Source organism: Larimichthys crocea, chromosome XII (genome assembly GCF_000972845.2).
Source record: "Larimichthys crocea isolate SSNF chromosome XII, L_crocea_2.0, whole genome shotgun sequence".
Lineage (NCBI taxonomy): Eukaryota > Metazoa > Chordata > Actinopteri > Sciaenidae > Larimichthys > Larimichthys crocea.
Window position 1 is genome coordinate 9,666,684 of NC_040022.1, and position 18,590 is coordinate 9,685,273.

Genomic DNA, 18,590 nt, shown 5'->3' on the forward strand with positions numbered 1-18,590 from the left:
GCCCTGCCATGCTTCATGTCTGCTCCTTGCCATAATTCAGCAAACATCATCAATCATCATATAGATAAACTGCACGGCAGTCTGCTCATGTCACTGAATCAAAACAAAACAACGGAGAAGCGCTGCCCTCCACAGACTCACAGAAACATGAAGAAATGAGCGGAGACAGACTGGCAGATACAGACAGATAGTCTGCCAAGAGGTCCATCTTTTAAGTGAAGCCACCTAGCAAACGCATGCATAGACATACGCATACACAATCACATCTGCCCATTGCTTTATCTTAAACCATTCCTCTCTCCCCCTTTCTTCCTCTGTTTCTCCCCCTCTGACTGTTTCTCCCAGAAGGAGCACCAAGATGCTCCCTGAGTAGTAGCCTGTATTTGTGTTTAATTGGATGAAAAGATGATGCATAATACGAAAGGAAAGAAACATGAGGGAACCAAAGTCCATGTCGCCTGCAGCAATAGAAACCAGCAGCTATTTGTTGTTGACATTTTCTCTACTGTTTTTTTTCTGCTCCATTGAAACAGTGGCAGCTTCATGTTTTTTCATGCATTTAGGGCTTTTTTATTTATTTATTTTTTTTACCACCATTGCAGCCTGTGGTGAAAGTTCCCAAGCTTCACAGAATTTCACTCTCCACTGCCATATTCTCAAGAGTGCATGTATGTGTGGGAGAATACATTTGTCTGGGTGTGTGCGGCATGTAGTAGTGTAGTGATCTCTGAAGTACTGTAGAAGGAAAGCTTTGATGTAGGTCTATCTGAAAAGAGTCCAACCAGGTTGTCTCCATTAGGGACATGGAGATAAATGGTGTTTACTTCTATTGCAAATAACCTGCAGCACCCAGCTCGCATCTTCACTTCTGTCACTGGAGCAGCACCACTAATGATAATAACAGTCCTATTGTAATTCAGGAAGCATGTGAAAGTGAATTTGTGATCCTGAAATCTAAAATGAACTTGAAAGAGAGTAGAAGACGAAAGGAAAATGCCTTATACAATATTTCTATCTGAGCTGTAATGTCCCTCTGACCAAGAAGGGCATGGAGAAAGTTAATAAAAAGCTCCTGAGAGTGGTGAGAGCTTTGTGCTTATTCGTCAGCAGTCTCTTCTAAAGTAGCTGCCTATAATGCACCTCTTCCCTTATATAGTGCCCTTTGTTAACACTCAGTTCTCGCTGTATTTTATCTCAGAGGAGCCATTTGCACAGACAATTCCCAACATAGTTGTCTCAGGCTGATATCTCCTAGCACGTGTGCTCATTTGTCCCTATGCTTTTATGGCACCAGTTATATTCAAAAGATGAGACCATGACAGAGACCAAACGGGAGAGACACAAGTAGGATAAGAGAATGGTTTTACATAATTAAACAGATAGAAGTGATTACAGCAGCTTATCCACAGAGCACGAACTGCGCACATTCAGCCTCATTATGAAGTTAAAGACTCCAAACTGTGGCTGATGGCTTAATTACAGTTTCACAGTGGAACAAATGCTTTAGAGTCATTATGGCAATTCACAAACCTTTTCCTGAACACACAAGCAGTCATCAGAGAAGGTGCTTTCTTATTTGCATGTTTGATTTTTCTTTGTCTTCCATCCCACTCCTCTAATCTCCATGTCCTACTCCTGTGCCCCTAATGATAAAACACTGGCTTCTCATTTGCTTCTGGACCAGCAATACAGCAAAAATGGAAAGGAGAGACTCACTTTTTCCTTTAAACTGCTTACCTTTTACATCCCTCTCCAATTCCTCACCAGGGTCTCTTCCAGCCCTCTTTGCTGTTAGCTATGCGGAAGTAGGAGGCTGAAGTTGTTCCTTCAGCTTCCACACAGCTCTGCCAAGCTCCACAGAGGAAGGCCAGCAGGCAGCACTGTGGACTCAGCACTTATCAGGAGTTAGTGTCTGGGGCCAGGCACATGGGCTTTTATTCTCCGGTCTGCTTCTGCATTATTGAATCAGGGAACTGCCTCAAAACCGGACACAGCCGAGAGGCAACATGCAGATTTGATGAATCAATATATTGCAGTGGAGCAGTGTGGAAGGAAAGCGAGAGGCAAAGGGACACTGGATCAGATAGAGACAGAGCAATGAAATTCCTCTTTATGCCTCAACCTCTTATCGTGCAGTTTCACACTATATCTTGACATATACATACAGAAGTCTTGAGACATATATATTCCATATCACACCTTTATGCATGAGCACACAAACACACAGACACACACACACACGCACACACACACACACACACAAAACATACGCCCCGCCCCGTGCTCCCTCCCCTGAAGGCCTTCATTAGATAAAAGGAAAACAGCTCTTTCCAGAGCTGCAGTGCAATTATTCAGTGTAGTCAAGCATGTCTCTGTGTGACAAAGCAAATTGCTTTTTCGGTTTGCTGTTCCTGATACAGATAGGGCTTTCAAAATCTGAGGGGAAGTCTCGCACCACTGCTCCCGACGCTGCAAGAGATACCAGCAGTTATTTACCCCACTGTGTGTGCTTGTGTTTACAGATGACTTTACGCATGCCTGTGTGCTGTGTATTTCTGTGCCAATAGCAGCGTTTTCCTGTAAATAGTGCTGTGTGACAATCAATCAGTTTAGTTCTTCATTGCATTTCATTGAAATCTGCTTTGATTGATAGAGGTCTAGTGTGACGTGGTGTGTTATGGTCCATGGAGAAAAACTTGATGCCATGTGTACTGCTTAGATAATCATCCTGAGCAGAGGGAAAATAGGCAGGCACCTGCTTAAATGGCGCTGTTTTCCACTGCACAGTTGAGGGGGCACCATGCACCAGACTCCCATTAAGTACCTGTAATGTTTGCAGCTGTACCTCATTTTATTTCAGTTATGATGATGAGATGTTTAATGGATGTTTTTTTTAAAAGAACTATAAGCCATTCAATAAAAATGACAAGGACAATGAGTTGTACTGTGTGTCTCAAAATAATTTAAGATGAAGCCATCAAAATTGCACTGAAACAAGTATGTTTGGAGGAATGTTTGGAGGTTGAGACTGGAGACCTTGTGGCTAAGGTAATGGAAGAGGTCATTTGTATGAAAGTGTCCTGAGAAATACATGACCACTTTCTCGGGTCTGGCAGATGATTATCCTTCCCTTCATGTTAGGGTGAGTGAGAGAACTGTTCATGGCCACTGACTCCTTATTTATCTTATCCCTGCTCACTCCAGTAGGGTCCCAATCAATATCCAGAGACTTGGAGCGAGAGAGGGAGACAGAGGACAAGTCATCTGGAGAGAGGCAAGGGAGAGAAAGCACAAGGACAGAGCAGAGCGTAGAGATTTATTTGTGCTGCCTGTCGGTTTGTGGCCACACACAGGGAGACGAATGCTTATGGGAAGCTTCAGGAATCTCCACTGTGATTATGGAACGAGTCAATTGATTTTGTAATGATTTTCATCTCTGTGCAATATTGACTGGCTGTATATTAGTAAGAAGTAATCTAAGTTTATGATGACACTCACACATGATTGGAATTGGAAAACAGAGCAATGAAAGGTTGACAGCTACTGGGAAGCTTTATTTCTTGTTTTGTTTTCAAAATGTTATGCAGTGTGACATTACATGCCAGGTCACATAAGGCCTATATAATGCAGATATGTGGTACTCTGGTGCTGATGGTGGAGCTTTAATCCATCCTCGCTCAGAGGAAAATATTAATTGTCATCTGCTGTCTTGCCACCAAGGGACCCAGGGAAAGCGTCAAGCAACATTACATGTCCAAACACCCAGGAATCTAGCTGCTGGCTAGTCTGTTGCTATAGAGACATGTTGTTGTCATGCCGACAAGCTAGCCAGTTTGTAATGTGAAATAACAAGGCATAAGGTGAGAAGATCAGACCACATAGATGCTCACAACTTTCCTGTGGAGTGGTGGGGTGTCATTTTCTTTGAAAAGGAGTCACCTCTCAGGCTGACTGCACATTGCTAAGACATGGACAGTTTGGAAGATGCATTAGTATTAACACATTTTGGGGTGGCTCGGGATGAAAGACACAGGGAGAGAGAATGGGAAAGCCTGTAGAGGCAGAGGGTGACACTTTGCAAAGAAAAGTAAGGGAAAGAGATTTGGCATGAAACTGAAGGTGGAAGAGAGATATTTCATCCACTGGTTCCACAATCTGAAGATCCCTGCATGGGCACTTCAAAAATACTCATGATTTATGCCCGTCAGTGCTGTCCATATGTGCCTGGAATATCTGATCAACTCCACTGATCTAGCTCTGTGCTTGCTGGGGGAGGGATTGAGAGATGGAGGAGGGGAGGGAAAGAGGGAGTGAGAGAGAGATACAGATAAAAAATGAGGCATGGAGAGTACAAATAGAAAAGCAATGGATGGGATGAAAGGAAGAACAAAGAAAAAAGCAAAGAGACAGAGAAATCAGGGGAGAAGGGGTTATGTACATAGACTGACAATTGAGTGAGAGATGCTAAAAAGGAGACAAACAAATGATGAGAGAGAGTGAATGAAGGGAAGATAAAGGAAGAGTGAGGCTGAGCGGTGTTGGGCCCCGTGGAAGCCACTGACCACTCTAATTATCCTCTATTTTCTTCAAACAAGGCTGAGGCATTGTGAGTCGGTCCCCTGGGACACAACCCGCTCCTCATTTTCTCTGAGATTCAATTCCACTCCATCCTCCTCTGTCTTTTACATATAAAACACTTTCTTCAATTATTCCTCTGACGTTCATATCTGTATTATTTGACGCCTTTGCCTATTCAGAGTGACTGCTCATTTCGCCCCACTCTAGTGTGACTAGAATCAATCCCAGGCTCATTCCAAGATAGGCAGAGAGAGAGTGTGTGTGTGTGTACAGTAGGTGTGTGTGTGTGTGTGTGTGTGTGTGTGTGTGTGTGTGTGTGTGTACCCTGTGTGTATAGTTGTTTGTTGAGTATGATTGAAGACAAGACACGGAGGGGGGTTGGAGAAAAAGACAGACCAGCAGAGGGAGGGAGTTATAATTTATAAGGAGTGTGCAAACGAGTGTGTGTGTGTGCATGCAAGAGTTAGGCCAAGGAAGTAAGTGTGCTTGAGTGTGTGTTTGGTGTAATGAAGGTGTTTCCAGCTTATGCTTGCCCTGCTCTCTCCCTTGTGTAGGACAGCATGGTTTATTTGAGATCAAATGAGGCTACAATTACACGGTGGATGCTTTTCTCTCTCAATCGATTACAAACAAAAGGAGCATTCCATCAGAGGCTCTTAACTAGAGGTGCTGCCGCATGCATTGCCATCTATAGCATACTGGCTCATTGTTACTTTGCTTTGAATCTCACAAGAAATGGGAGTTGGCTTTAGGAATAGCCTGAGAGTCATTTTCAGATGCTGTGATATTTAGCACTAAAGTCAAAGTAGAGTGAGCAGTCTTCATGTATCACCATTTCTCTTCAAAGGAAGGTAGTTACTGGCTGCTCAAAAAGTCTAAAGATTTGTTCAGGTGATATTGTATGCTAATTTGCATATGAATATTTTAGCTAAATCTCCTGCTCTTAAAGGTGGAGACAGCACTCTGCTGTACATAATAAGCATGGTAATGAGACATCTACAGATTAGACAAGAAAGTAGAGGAACACGGCATTGGGTGTACAAATTTGTCACCAAATTGTTCCAGAGTAAACTTCCCAACATATCTATGACCTGCTGCTTTACTTATTCTTTCCTGTCTTCCTGTCTCAGCTTTTCTGGTTTGTCTGATTTACTTGCCTGGTGACTTTAAAAAGACTTTTTTTTTTATCATTGTTTCTTTAATATGTTACGTTTGATACACAACTTGGTGTCATTTCTTGGGATTATATTAAAGGTGGAGAGTATTTCTGAATTATGTACTGTTTTAATGATGCTTCGCCGTCTTTGATTGTTGACATGCATGACATGCAAGTGTTAAGAAAATTCAGGGGCAGAGACATAGAGTCAAGATGGTCCCCCAAAGTAGATGTTTGCACTGCTATTTGTTATCTGTCATTCGGCAAGATTCTGTCAAATCCACCTGTAGTTTGAAACTGAAATGTCAGTGACACCCTTCACATTTTGGTTCTGTGTAACCAAGAGAGACAAAACAACAAGAACTGGGTTCTCCTTTTTATTTTGACCACCACCTCAGCTACCTGAGTCTGGTAGGAATGATAAATTACCCTTTCAAAAACATTCTCTATTTCTCTATTCTCTATTTCTGTCATTGTTATTTAGATAGCACTGTGTCACATCATACTTTCATTGTCCTCCATTATTCTCAATTGTCTAGCCAGACCAAATACAGCCCGTATATTGGTCTGATTTCTAAGTTTCACAATGGGATATACTTATAAGATGATCCAACCACTACTGGCTTGCAGACTTTTTTTTAACTCCCTCTCTGCAATTTTAAACAGATTTACCATCATTTTGAAGTGCAACGTGACTTAATTATATAACTAAAGAAACACACACTTGTACATTTGGTATCCAGGTCAACTTGTATTAGTACTATATATTATGTATATATTATGGGTTGTCAAAATGAAAGTGAGGCAGACAATAAAGGCAGTAGACATTTCTTCACAAAGTGAAAATCATATCTTATTACTGAATTTAGCCTTACTCTTTTGTACCTTTTGCTCTCTAGGCCTCATTCAAAATTTACATCTGGTAACTGTTTCCATATTCAGTGAGGGGCTTGCCCCCAGTGGGAGTGGTGTGAGCACATAGGTAATAGGCACATTCTTGCTGTCAGGAGGATTGGATAGGACAGGATTAGCCTCCGCTCCACAGAAGGCACAGGGGACCCAGATGAAGGAGATATGAACTCTATGTATGTGTGCTGGTTGCGGGCACATCTGCATGGTCTTGCGTGCATGTGTATGTATTTTTACGCCTGTGTGTGTTTATGTGCAAGTGCGTGTACACATAGGGGAAGGGCTGCTGTGCAGCCTGCTTGCTGACAGACAGTCTCTTGGTTAATGAGCAGCTGTCGGCCATCACTATTCATGAGCCCTGTCACTCACCTCTTCTCTCAAAGCACCAGCACCTGAAACCTTGAAACCCCTAGTCTCTCATTAGCACTGCAGCAACATAGGCATGCACAGTCCCTCTAACACAAGCATACATTCAGTCTTTAACATGACCATAATGCTCATACATGTGTGTAAAGATGTAAAAAAAACAACAACACACAGGGCATCAGAGAAGCCTGCATCTTCAATGGAATTCAGATTGAAGCATTGCTTTAAACAGAGTACGTTCTGGTTTATTCACACAGCAAAACATTCAATCAAGACATCGCTGCACTTTCATCTGATGCTGAAACAGGTGTGCATATGGGACTAGAAATGGCTGTTTGATGTGTCCTAAAGGAAATAGAACTAGAGGTATAACTAAAGACCTCTGTTTGTGCTGCACTGTATTTGGAATAGTCAAAGGAAATGAAACACTAGCGAGAAGAATTTTCTCAATGATAGTGGCTTCATGTTAACATTGGCCTCCTTTCTTTTTTTATACTCACCTACTATATGCCACAGAAACAGGTCAAAGCTTATCAGTAACACACGTAGAATACACTATTCACCAACCTTCTGCACTTTCTTTTTAAAGGAATCCTTGGCAAACATAATAGTAACTTTCCTTTTTAATGTTAAGGTCTTCTGTTGACAGATTGAGTGTAAAAAAAAAAAAGTTATTAATATCATGATACAGCCATTGCTTCTGTGCCTAACATTTCACCTTGAACCAAATTAAAGGCACCAATACACTTTTGTGTGACCATACATTGTATTGCATGTACGAGTCGGATAAAGAAAGGGCATGGATCTTTACTGCAGTGAGTACACAGTATATAAAAAAAAAGAAAAGCCGGTCTGAAAGAGCGAATCACAGTTAGTGAAAAAGACAGACATAGAAAAACGAGTGACTGCAGGAATAATTCCAGATTGCAGATTCAGAATATTGCTTCATGTCTCAGGTTGGTTCTGAATTATTGAAGAGCAGCAGAGTCAGGCCCAATTGTACTCATTACAGTGAAACATATGAAAGCATAATTCAAACGTTGCCAGCAGTTGCACCGACAAAGTGGAGAGAAAGGAATGCACTTTATCCTCTCAGCAAGTGTATTGATTACCTGATCCATTTTGCTGGTATAAGTACAGAGATTATACAACATTTTCAATTAAGCATGTGACAGAAAACATATTGCAGTCTCAAATCAGTATAGGAGTTTCAGTACCTTCAAATAATGTATTTTGTCCATATCTCTCTTGAGACTAAATAAGGGTTCTTTCCTCCTCTGTCACACAACAAGCTCTGCTTTCTCTGCAGTTCACCACTGGCTTGCAAGATTTATGTGCCCAGGTGCCCATGAAATTCTGCCACATCTGATTCTCTGTAATAGAATAACTACCATGTCAGTGCCGCAACAGGAACTGATACAGGACATGGCAATCATTCAGAGAGGAAGAGGGACGAAAAGGAAGGGAAAGAGGAAGGAGAGTAACAGGAAAAAGGGATGGAGGAGGGATGGAATGAGAGATGAAGAGGAGAAGAGGATATTTTTTGCATTCAGGACCACAGGCGAGAGCAGCCCGACTCATCGAGGTGAATGGAAACGATTAGTTTCCTTGGCTTTTCAACTGAGGTCTGAACCAGTGAACACTCAGTCTCTGTCTCTCTCGCACTCTTTCCCCTGCTGCCTCGTCTGATTTATGGGAAAAAATCATCTCTATTGAGCGATGGGGTCATGCAGTTACCACTCTCTCTCACTCACTCGCTTACTCTCACTCACTAACAAATCATAAACTCTCACACACACACACACACACACACATGCGCATGCACACAAAGCCAAATACAGATCCCATGTGGTTAGTCCTCCTGTTTTCCTGATCAGGGGTAAGTTTGTTCATTAACACTCTCAGCCTTGGATTTATGAACAGCATGCATGTTTAAAAAGGCCTGAGTGATTCATACAACATAGGCATAGTGAATGCCACTCTCTCTTTCTCTCTCGCTTTCTTCCTGCATGCTACCTTTTCTCATCCTTCTGTTCCTCTGCATGTCCCTCTCCCACTGTGGTAAATAAGACACGACTGATTACTTTCGCTGTCTAGGGGAGCTTGCAGACAACACAGTCCTCCTTTTACCGAGGACTAAGTTAAGTGGGGATGACATGGTTGTGGCTGTGGTGGTGGTGGACACTGAGAGCTGCTGCAGACAGAAAATTAGTAGTAGGATGTGTGTGTTGGTGGAAGCAGAGGTCTCAAGCTGTGCATTTGAATCTGGGCTTTCTGTCAGTCAAATAATCATCTGACACTCCCAGACACACAGGGCCTTGGGCTTTTGAATGTTATCCTGCTCCTTGTCCACTCACCCAGGGATTTCTATTGCCATCCCTCGCCTTCAAGTCATTTTTCAAACTGCTTTACTAATGTTAGCTTTGTCGATAAGCGCCTTTGATGGAAAAGGCATCTGCAAAATGATTCCCCCCACCCTTCCTGAGATAAAGGAACTGTGGATGGGACCTGGCAGGAGAGGTGCTTGCATGCACACTAATAAGAGCACGCCTGCTCAGCCACAAATGCTTATGATTTCACATACCCACACAGACACACATATACAAGACCTACACATCAAGCAGCATGTTCAGCACAAGCTACAGATGATCCAAGTTATTCCCTGGCACTTGTACAGTACAAGATACAAAACTGAGAGCAGCTTGCACACTCATACACACATCAGTGACATGGAAAATAATGTCTGTGGTTATCCACTGTGATTCAACATCTGGATTTGGTTGGATATGTTGAAACCAAGGGAATGTCCCTGTATTTCTGGAAATGTAGATATCCACTGATTCTCTTTTTTTAATCTGAACAATTTTTCAATGTGACTTTGTGACACGTTTGTCTTAGTTACAATCAGTGTCACAGGAAAAGAGATGAGGACAAGGAATACTAGAGAAAGGTGTATAGGGGAGACTAGACAGTCAACATACAACAAAGAAATATCTTTAAAATTTTTAGCTCTAAAGTAATCACAGAGATGTGAGAAGAGCAAGAGAGGGGGAACCAGCAAGATAAAAAAAGAGAGAGACAATCTTGTTTCCAATATGCAGCAACTAAGGATCCTCCTGCCTGTGAGTTACGCTAATGTACTCCCAGGCCATAAAGAAGCTCATCAGTGCCAACCATAGACCCACAGCTCTGCTCAGATCATTGATGAAATAGCCGTGAACACCAACGAGTTGGCCAAGAGCATAGCTCATGGAATGCATTAGGTGTCGTGTGCCACCCTCTCGATACAACAGGAGTGATACTAGTAAATTTATCTTTTTACACACATGGATTTAACAGATTTGTTGTACGTATGTTGCATGTTTGTATTTGTGAACATGAAATAGGAATTGCATTTTCATGACATTTCCACAAGCGTTCACAAAGACAAATTCCAGGATCACCCGAATGAAGGTTTCTTTTAAATGATTTTGCTCAAGCTGATTTATCTCTGTTATCGTTTCAAAATGATTGTCATATTTGACAACTTAATTCTGAGGGTTTATTTTTGGGAAGGTTTTCAATTCTTAATGGAGATAATAGTTGTATTGGACTGTAATGATGCTATCTATGAAAGGTTCAGCTCTCAGCAGAAGAAAGAGAAGACTTTGGAGAGACAATGTCACAGGAATGGTGGGCACTACAGTGGAATGTGAGCAGGGGAAAAGGGCATACTGTGGAAATACCATATTGATAGTCACACTGCTCTTCTGCTTGATCATTATTCTGGGGTAGTGGCAACAGATGACCTTTCCTGGTCAAGAGCTTAGTGTGTTTAAAATTCAATTGAGTGGAAGAGAGGAGAAAAGAGAAAAAATAACATGGTAACCTTTATTCTGCCATTGACGCTAACCTTGAACAATGGGCCCCAAAGGGGATGAGTGCCTTGTACTTTAAAGTGTGCAAGAGAATAGGCTTTACAGTGTCACAGTGTGTGCGTGTGTGTGCGTGTGTGTGTGTGTGTGTGTGTGTGTGTGTGTGCTATCTATGCACAGTCTGCACGAATGCTGCAAAAAGCAATTATTGTCTGTATTTTGTGTTTGTAGGAGCAACTGAGATAAGTAGAGAGACAGAGAGAGGGGTTATGTGAAATAGGGACAATGAAATTGTTTAGAATCAGACACTGGTTAAAAATAGTCACTGGGACTTTGTTTTTGTCTGTCTCACATAAATATCCATCAACTCAGCTCTGGCTACCTCCGCCACCAACAACAAATCTCTATGGCTGCATTTCTTATCCTCAGCTATTTCATTTATGACCTCCATTTTTCTTTTAACCATCCATCCTTCCATCCTTCCCTCACCTCTCTCTCTCCTCTCCACTTTCCCTCTTGAGGACTGAAACAGGGCTAATTGAAACAAATGAACTGGGGAGCAAATCAGACTTGATTACATTGGCTGTGTGGGGATGCTGATTGCATGCTTGTTGAGGGAATGTTGCAGAACTAGTTGGTAATGAAGAGCCTTGTTTGTTTATTACCCTCTGACTGGACATTGCAGACCTCCAAATGGTCTCATGTATGTTGTTTCTAACCCGCCTGTATGGGTCTGGAGAGGAAAAAGAAAACAGACTGATTTCTTATCTTTTTTTATTCGCACCATTCAATTTTTGACAAATACATTTGTTTTTCATTCAGGCAACAGGTTACTGCTCATAAAGTCCTCAGAATAACTGTACAGTATATAAAATTAGTACAACAAACTATACACAGGAGGGGCAGTGCAGGATGGGACAGGAAGAGAGGCGTTAATTACTTGAACGTTTAAATGCTATAGAAAAAGTAACACCAGAAGTGAAATGCATAATTACACATACTGGGCACACAGTCTACTGTTTGAGTCGGAGGAGGTAGACAGAGCATTATGAAATCAACAATAAAATAGAATTCATATACAATTCAATAATATTTCAGAGCTCTATTTATTCATTTGAAGAAGTCTCTGTTTAAGCTGACAGACTGCAGCAATATTGTAATCTAAAAACTAATTCTAGAGTTGCTCCACAGACAGGATAATGGAACAAGGCACTATATTAACACCAATGGTCATTTTACTGGAATGTGGGGACGATTTCTGTTTCACAGTTCAAACCTAATTTGAAAGAAACATTAAAACATTTTCAATGCATCAATTCCTCAAGATTTTTTTTTTCAAGATTTATCTGAAAGTGGAACTGCAAACTGTAAATTTGGTTTAAGAGTGGATTTTCCCTTTAAAGTGATCAACCACATTGCTCTAAACTGTCCCTAACCTCCGTTCACTGGCCCTGTGAAATTAGCACAATCAGCCAGAAGATGTGCAAAAAACACAGTAGACTAGTCCCCAGCCTCTAAGGGCGTTTCGTCCTGCTGAAAGAGCAATAACCCTCATCCTCTCTAGTCCAATAATCCTGCCCACAGAGACATACAAACATAGTGACACAAAAACAAAAGAATGATCTTTAGCACCACTGAAGAACAAATGTCACATGAATAGCAACATATTCTGTTGAAATTCAAACATATGAACAAAACTGAAAAACAAAAACCTCTGAGTAATGCAGAAATGTGAAAACAGGCTATGCTAGCAATTATAAAATGCTTTCAAGAGATGCGTCTCTTGGTATAAAGGGCTGCAGTTAAGACTAGAGAACATAATAATCAACATGCTCTCGCTGATATATCCCCAACCTAGTTGCTGAGGTATGTCATAGTAAGTATATACCACAGTGGAAAAGATGTTATTCTGGCATATACAGTACTGTAGTCCTTGGGAACATGGAGGGCTCAAAAAGTGTATTATTAAGCCCATGGAGGGAAGCAGTCCAACAGAGGGAACAACCTTATCCGTTCAAGTAAGTGTCGGGTTCAATAACTAGCTACACCTATTGAATACTAATCAAGGTAATTCACTGAGCAAACTGGAAATGAAGGGTAAAAAGGACAATTTATCATTCCAGCACACCAGAAATTAATTACTATGCTTGTCTGGAATTAATATATGCTAGGCTAGTTCACAACTGCTATTCAATTGTCATTATAGTGAAATTTGAGCATGCAAATGAGTATGACTGCGTCTCTGACTTATTCAGTCACAGTCTATGTAAAACATTAGGTAGCTACTAGTTCATCCATTGTCTGAAAAGTCACACTTAACTGACCCATACCACAGAATGACAGACTGTCTCCTTTCCATAATCGGACCAATCTGTCTTGTTTATAAGTGGTCATCATCAAGTGGTGCAGTCCTTACAATTCTGGAGGATACAACACACTCAAACAGTGAGAGAAAAAGAACACAAAACACTTAAAATTAAATATATTTACTGGAATGTTTCCCTTTGGTAAATGTGCTTTGTTCCCACTGCTGAATATCCTCTTTCTCGACATTCTTCTCATTGTTGTAAAGCCAAAGAACATGGCTGTTGAAGAGTCTTAAATAATATACCACAAACCCACCACATACAGGAACATAATACAATAAATATTGCTTGGGGCAGTGGTAAAAGTCCAGTTTCTTTTACTGAAAATTAGCTGTATGTCTTTTTTTCTGTTTGTTTGTTGCTGGCAAGATGTTAACCATTAAAGCATACTCGTCCAACTTGGAATCCAAACTTCTGATTGCTGTTGCCAAAATCTGCTGGAGCCACATCTATAATAGGAAGCAGCTCTGCAGAGGGGGAGTCAATCTCTAGAACAGTCCTTTCCTGACCTTTGCGGAGCTGAAAGAGAAAAAATGAAAGCCATTAGAATTTGCTTGGCTTAAATTGACTAATTCGACTGACTATCTCTTCCTACTCACTTTGGCTTAAATCCCTACTCTAGCCAGTGAGTTGATGGCTAGCCACTCGTTAAATCACCAGCTGACCATAGTTAACACAAGTGATAAACACATTAGTTTCATTAGAGCTAAATCTTATCTTTCCAGTTGGTCTCTTGCCATGGCATGTCCCTGCACTGACCTGGCATCCATCGTGCACAGCATTGATGAAGGGGCTTTTGGCTTGTGTCAGCTCCTCATCATTGCTGCCCCGGAAGCGGAGGGCATGCTGATAAGAGCGGGAGGTGCTGTCAAACCAGCCTGCTGAGTTCTGGCAGGTGTAGGTGAAGCTCTGCTTGGCCGTGGCACTCAGTAGTTTCAGGAAGGTCAGCTGAACTACATGTACAGGGTTCCCATCCCTGTCATTGTAGGAGAACTGGATGACACAGAAACATTGATATTAGTGTACTACATCGGCAGAGAAATATAATATTTACTGTAGCCACAAGTTTAAACCTTCGGCTGTACCGTTAAATAATACAAAATCCCACTGAGCGAGAAGAAAATACACAAAAGCAGGGTTTCTCTCAAAGAGATGAAGCCACAGAAAACATGTCTGAGCCTATAATCTGTCAGACAAATATGAAATTACAAGTCTCCCATCAGCTTGTGTTGATGATGGAATTTTACATAATCAAGGGTGAAAAAGTTAGAGGAACTTCTCTTCACAATCAGAACAGCCAATGAAAGTAAAATAGGAAGTAGGGAAATTACGCTAAGAAAAAAAAATCCAACAGATTCAAGGACTCCGTGTGAGAAAGTCAGCGAATTGCAATTGTGCTGGCAGCTCTGTGATTATCTGAGAGGGTTATGAGACCTCTGATCAGGTGCACATGAAAGGCCAGTGCTCTGAGCGTGCTGCCCTGAATGCTACTCAAGGAGACAGAGCTGCCAAAGCCTTTGTGTGAGTCATTCCGACTGCTGAAATCAACTGCTAGCAAATCAACTCTCTCATTGCACACGGTCTAATAAATTAATATCATTATATGATGCGTTGATTTACAAATAACAAAATAACATGCACATGGATGCACACGCACGCATGTCTACACATTCATGTCAACGCACACACATGCTTGCACCTCAATCACATGCATGAATATCATTCACACGTTCTCAATTAGGATGAGTAATTTAGCTGAAAAAGACTGTCTGGCATCTGAAGCAAACTGAGATTAATGGTAGGAGGTGAGGTTTGATTTTATTTATTTTTGTTTGTACCTGCTTGCCTTTCCTGTATTGGCTATACCAGCTTCCTGGCTTCTCTTTGTTCCACGCTGCTAATTTCACCTAGAGGGAGAGAGAGAGACGGAGAGAGACAGACAGAGAGAGAGAGGGGGAGGGAGGGAGATGTTGAGTAAAGTTTTAGGCTCAAGGGATATAGGCAGTGTTTTGTGCTCTGATGTAATATGACGACGTGAGCTTTGTAAAGGCTGACAGCAAGATATTGCAGACTTACCATCTCAATCCTCTTGTCAGGGTAGAGACATGTCTCTCCATCAGCTGTGAAGTTACAGTAGACCTTGATGGAGTCTCTGTGACAACCCTGGTTAGGATCAATCCAGTAGTCACCTACAAAGTGCACAGAGAAAGGACATCAATCAAGCACTGGATGCTGATATAATGAACACATGTAGGTTAACAAGGTGACAGCAGGCAGCTGGTGAAACATTAAACAGTGTTTTGAATTGAAAAGTGTGCATGTTAGAGGATGTATGCATATTTGAAGTTGTCCAGTTTCCCCTGGACTGTTTTTACTTGGATAACATTTTCAGGGTGGTGAAATGGGCGTCAGCAATGAACTACTGTCTTTGCTAACCATCTTTGTAGTCAGGTTGGACCATCAAGAGCTCTTTGCAGGTCCGTGCAGGACTCTCAAAGGTTCCCAGGGGCCTCCTCATCACCTCTACTTCTGTTTTCATGGAAGACAGGGTAGCAAAGACTTCTTCCATTCCCTCAGCATCCTCCAGAGGCTGATCTCCCTGAAGGAACTCCTCTATATCCACATCCTCCTCTTTGGATGGAGCTGCTCCTGCTCTCCAATCAGAGTGTCTTCGTCTCTTCCGTCTCCCCTCCCTGATAGGAAGGGGCTCGATCATTGTCGCAGGGGGTCCCTGGAGGTAGTACAGAGAGGTGAGCAAGGGAAAGGAATAGGACAGAGCTAGCACTGAGTAGGTCATGATGTGGATCATTGATCACTCACTGGGGGTCCTGGGGGGCCAGCAAGGCCTCGATCTCCTCTGGGACCAACAACACCCTGGAGAATAGAAGAAGACAAAACTTTGTGTCAATCATGTCTCACCTGGAGCCTCACTCACACCACTTGGATAAATCCTAGCTTTATCCAGGCAGATATGGCTTTTGCTTTATAGGATTATCCAGCTGTGTGCATCAGCACTCTATGGTCAAAGCCTTGGCTCTCAAGATACACTATAGTAGTTTTCATCACACACACCAGAACTAAATCCTATTAAAAGGGCCCAATGGAAAAATCATACACAAGAATGTACAGAAGGCTTTTAGTTCCAAAGACATGCAGAAAACACAGTAGAGCATTATAATTATGGAGCATGGTGCATTTAAACCATCTTCCCCAGCATATGTTTCCAGCAGCTGCTAACCAAGCTGAGGTGTGACTATAGGAATGGCGATGTATAAATAAAGACAGATTACTGGACTTACGATTTCTCCTTTCGATCCTTTCTCACCAGCTGCACCCTATGAGTGGAGAGGGGGAGGAGTAAGTAAGCAGTAGAAGGATAAAAGCTATTAGAGCTTCGAAAATGCAAGTGTTTATTCAAGTAAGAACTGTAAAATATTAATCAGCTATTCAATGGAAAATCAGACACCTGCATAGCGAAATGGCAGGTTATGGTCAAAATTATTAGTTTCATTTTTGAGTAACAATGAGTAATAACAGGACTGTATGATCTCTAGATAGAAGTGGTGCTTCGCTCTTTGCAGATAGAATCATCAGATAAATCTGTGAGATACAAATATTATAAGACCTTTAACTAAGAATTTGTTTTATTTTGTTTCACTGATTATTAGATCAGACAATTTGCACCAAAGTTATAGAAAAATGTCTGTACTTGGTGATGTCTTTAAGTGAGAGACAATATCTAGAAGTCTCGAAGAACCCCTCTGTTCTTCTCTTTTCAAAAGAATAGCTTAAGATTGGAAGTTGCATTCTTTATACAAATGTCAATGGCATTTATGTCTGCATTAACAAAATACAGCAGAGCACATATCACTTCATCTGAGCACGTCATGTGGGCAAATAAACAATTATTATTTTAAACTATTGTCTGGTTATATATACTGTATATACTGTACATATATATTGGTTTTCAGACACACACCACCAGGTTTCAGCTCTCCACTGTAAGAATGAGGAAGTTCATTTTTTATCAAAGGTAGCAATGGTGTGCAATTTCCATGCATCACTTGTTGCGTTGAGCATCAGTCAGTGATGAAGCCGTTTGGTTGAAAGGTTTATCATAGCCTGTCTTACATTAAAACTATTAAAACAACATGGACTTTATCAATGCAACAAGGAGCAAGCATGCAACAATGTCTGCTGATGATTACTGCTTCATGGTCATTGTCAAAAATATTTTAGGACCAGCATACATTACAGCAACATAACTGAAAATGTAATTGGTTATACATTACTCATTGAAAATAATATTTTTCTAACACCTAGGTTACTTACTGAGAGTCCAGGTGGTCCTGGAGGGCCAGTGGGACCACGTAAGCCAGCTGTACCCTAGATTTAAGGACAAGTACATCTTGTTAGTGAACTGAACTTTCTTTGTGTGGAAAGGTATGAGATGCATGATGTTGCAAAGATAAACACCTCATCTCCTTTAGGCCCTTGTGTACCCTGGTTCCCTGGCAGGCCTCTGTCTCCCTTCTCACCAGGTTCTCCCGGGGGGCCAATTAGACCAATCAACCCACCATGACCCTGCAGACATAGACATGGTTCATAATCATTGTTTTCCAGGGTTTACTGGTTTGACTGGTATGGAGTGTTTTCCCACTCAAGGGCTAAACACTCACTTTATCTCCCTTGTTTCCAGGGTCTCCTTTTAATCCTGGAAGTCCAGGTGGTCCCTGTTAACAGTGTGAGATGTATGAGTTAGCAAATGCTGCAGTAGATGAAATATGGTTTGGTTGTGCTGGGAATCCTGACTTATTATTATACATGTCCCAACTTCCCCCTCTAATTTAATATAAATATGAGAATCTTACAATTGGTCCTGGTGGTCCAGTTTGTCCTGGTGGTCCATTTAACCCTTGTTCACCCTAGAAAATAAACATATGATTTAAAGGTCATCTTGCAGTATGCTGAACCACTGATTAAATGCAAACACAAACAGGACTTAATGTGCAAATTCTGCTGACTGTCAGCATGTTTGCTTCAGGGTGTGTACTGACCCCTGGACCTGGAATGCCTCGAAGACCTTCTGGGCCAGACCTTCCTGGATGCCCTTGGGGTCCCACTGGGCCTGTCTTCCCAACTGGACCATGGGATCCTGTTGTCCCCTACAGAACAGAGGGACAAACACAGACTGGTCAGAATAGATCAGAATTTTGGAAGGCTCCATGCACAACCATGGAGCTCAGTGCCAGTCATTATCCGTACCTTGGCTCCCTTCATGCCCTGCTTCCCTTCTTTTCCTGCAGCACCTATATGACCCTGTGGTTGACAAAGACAATGTTGCTGAGATAATAGTAAGAA

At 41.7% G+C, this 18,590-nt stretch overlaps 1 protein-coding gene across 2 annotated transcripts in view; it reads right to left on the reverse strand.

The window, feature by feature from the left end:
• Positions 1 to 13,577: 13,577 nt before the first annotated feature.
• The window catches only part of col5a3a (collagen, type V, alpha 3a), a 43,225-nt gene continuing 38,212 nt past the window's right edge, over positions 13,578 to 18,590 (reverse strand). For both annotated transcript variants that reach the window (XM_027285535.1, XM_019277816.2), the window contains 13 exons: positions 18,495 to 18,548; positions 18,287 to 18,394; positions 18,101 to 18,154; positions 17,909 to 17,962; positions 17,706 to 17,813; positions 17,562 to 17,615; positions 16,529 to 16,564; positions 16,050 to 16,103; positions 15,666 to 15,960; positions 15,306 to 15,418; positions 15,068 to 15,136; positions 13,989 to 14,222; positions 13,578 to 13,748 (listed from right to left, as the gene is read on the reverse strand). In XM_027285535.1, the coding sequence (XP_027141336.1) occupies positions 13,602 to 13,748; positions 13,989 to 14,222; positions 15,068 to 15,136; positions 15,306 to 15,418; positions 15,666 to 15,960; positions 16,050 to 16,103; positions 16,529 to 16,564; positions 17,562 to 17,615; positions 17,706 to 17,813; positions 17,909 to 17,962; positions 18,101 to 18,154; positions 18,287 to 18,394; positions 18,495 to 18,548 (1,380 nt within the window). In that variant the 3' untranslated portion in view covers positions 13,578 to 13,601. The remainder of the gene's footprint in view (positions 13,749 to 13,988; positions 14,223 to 15,067; positions 15,137 to 15,305; positions 15,419 to 15,665; positions 15,961 to 16,049; positions 16,104 to 16,528; positions 16,565 to 17,561; positions 17,616 to 17,705; positions 17,814 to 17,908; positions 17,963 to 18,100; positions 18,155 to 18,286; positions 18,395 to 18,494; positions 18,549 to 18,590) is intronic.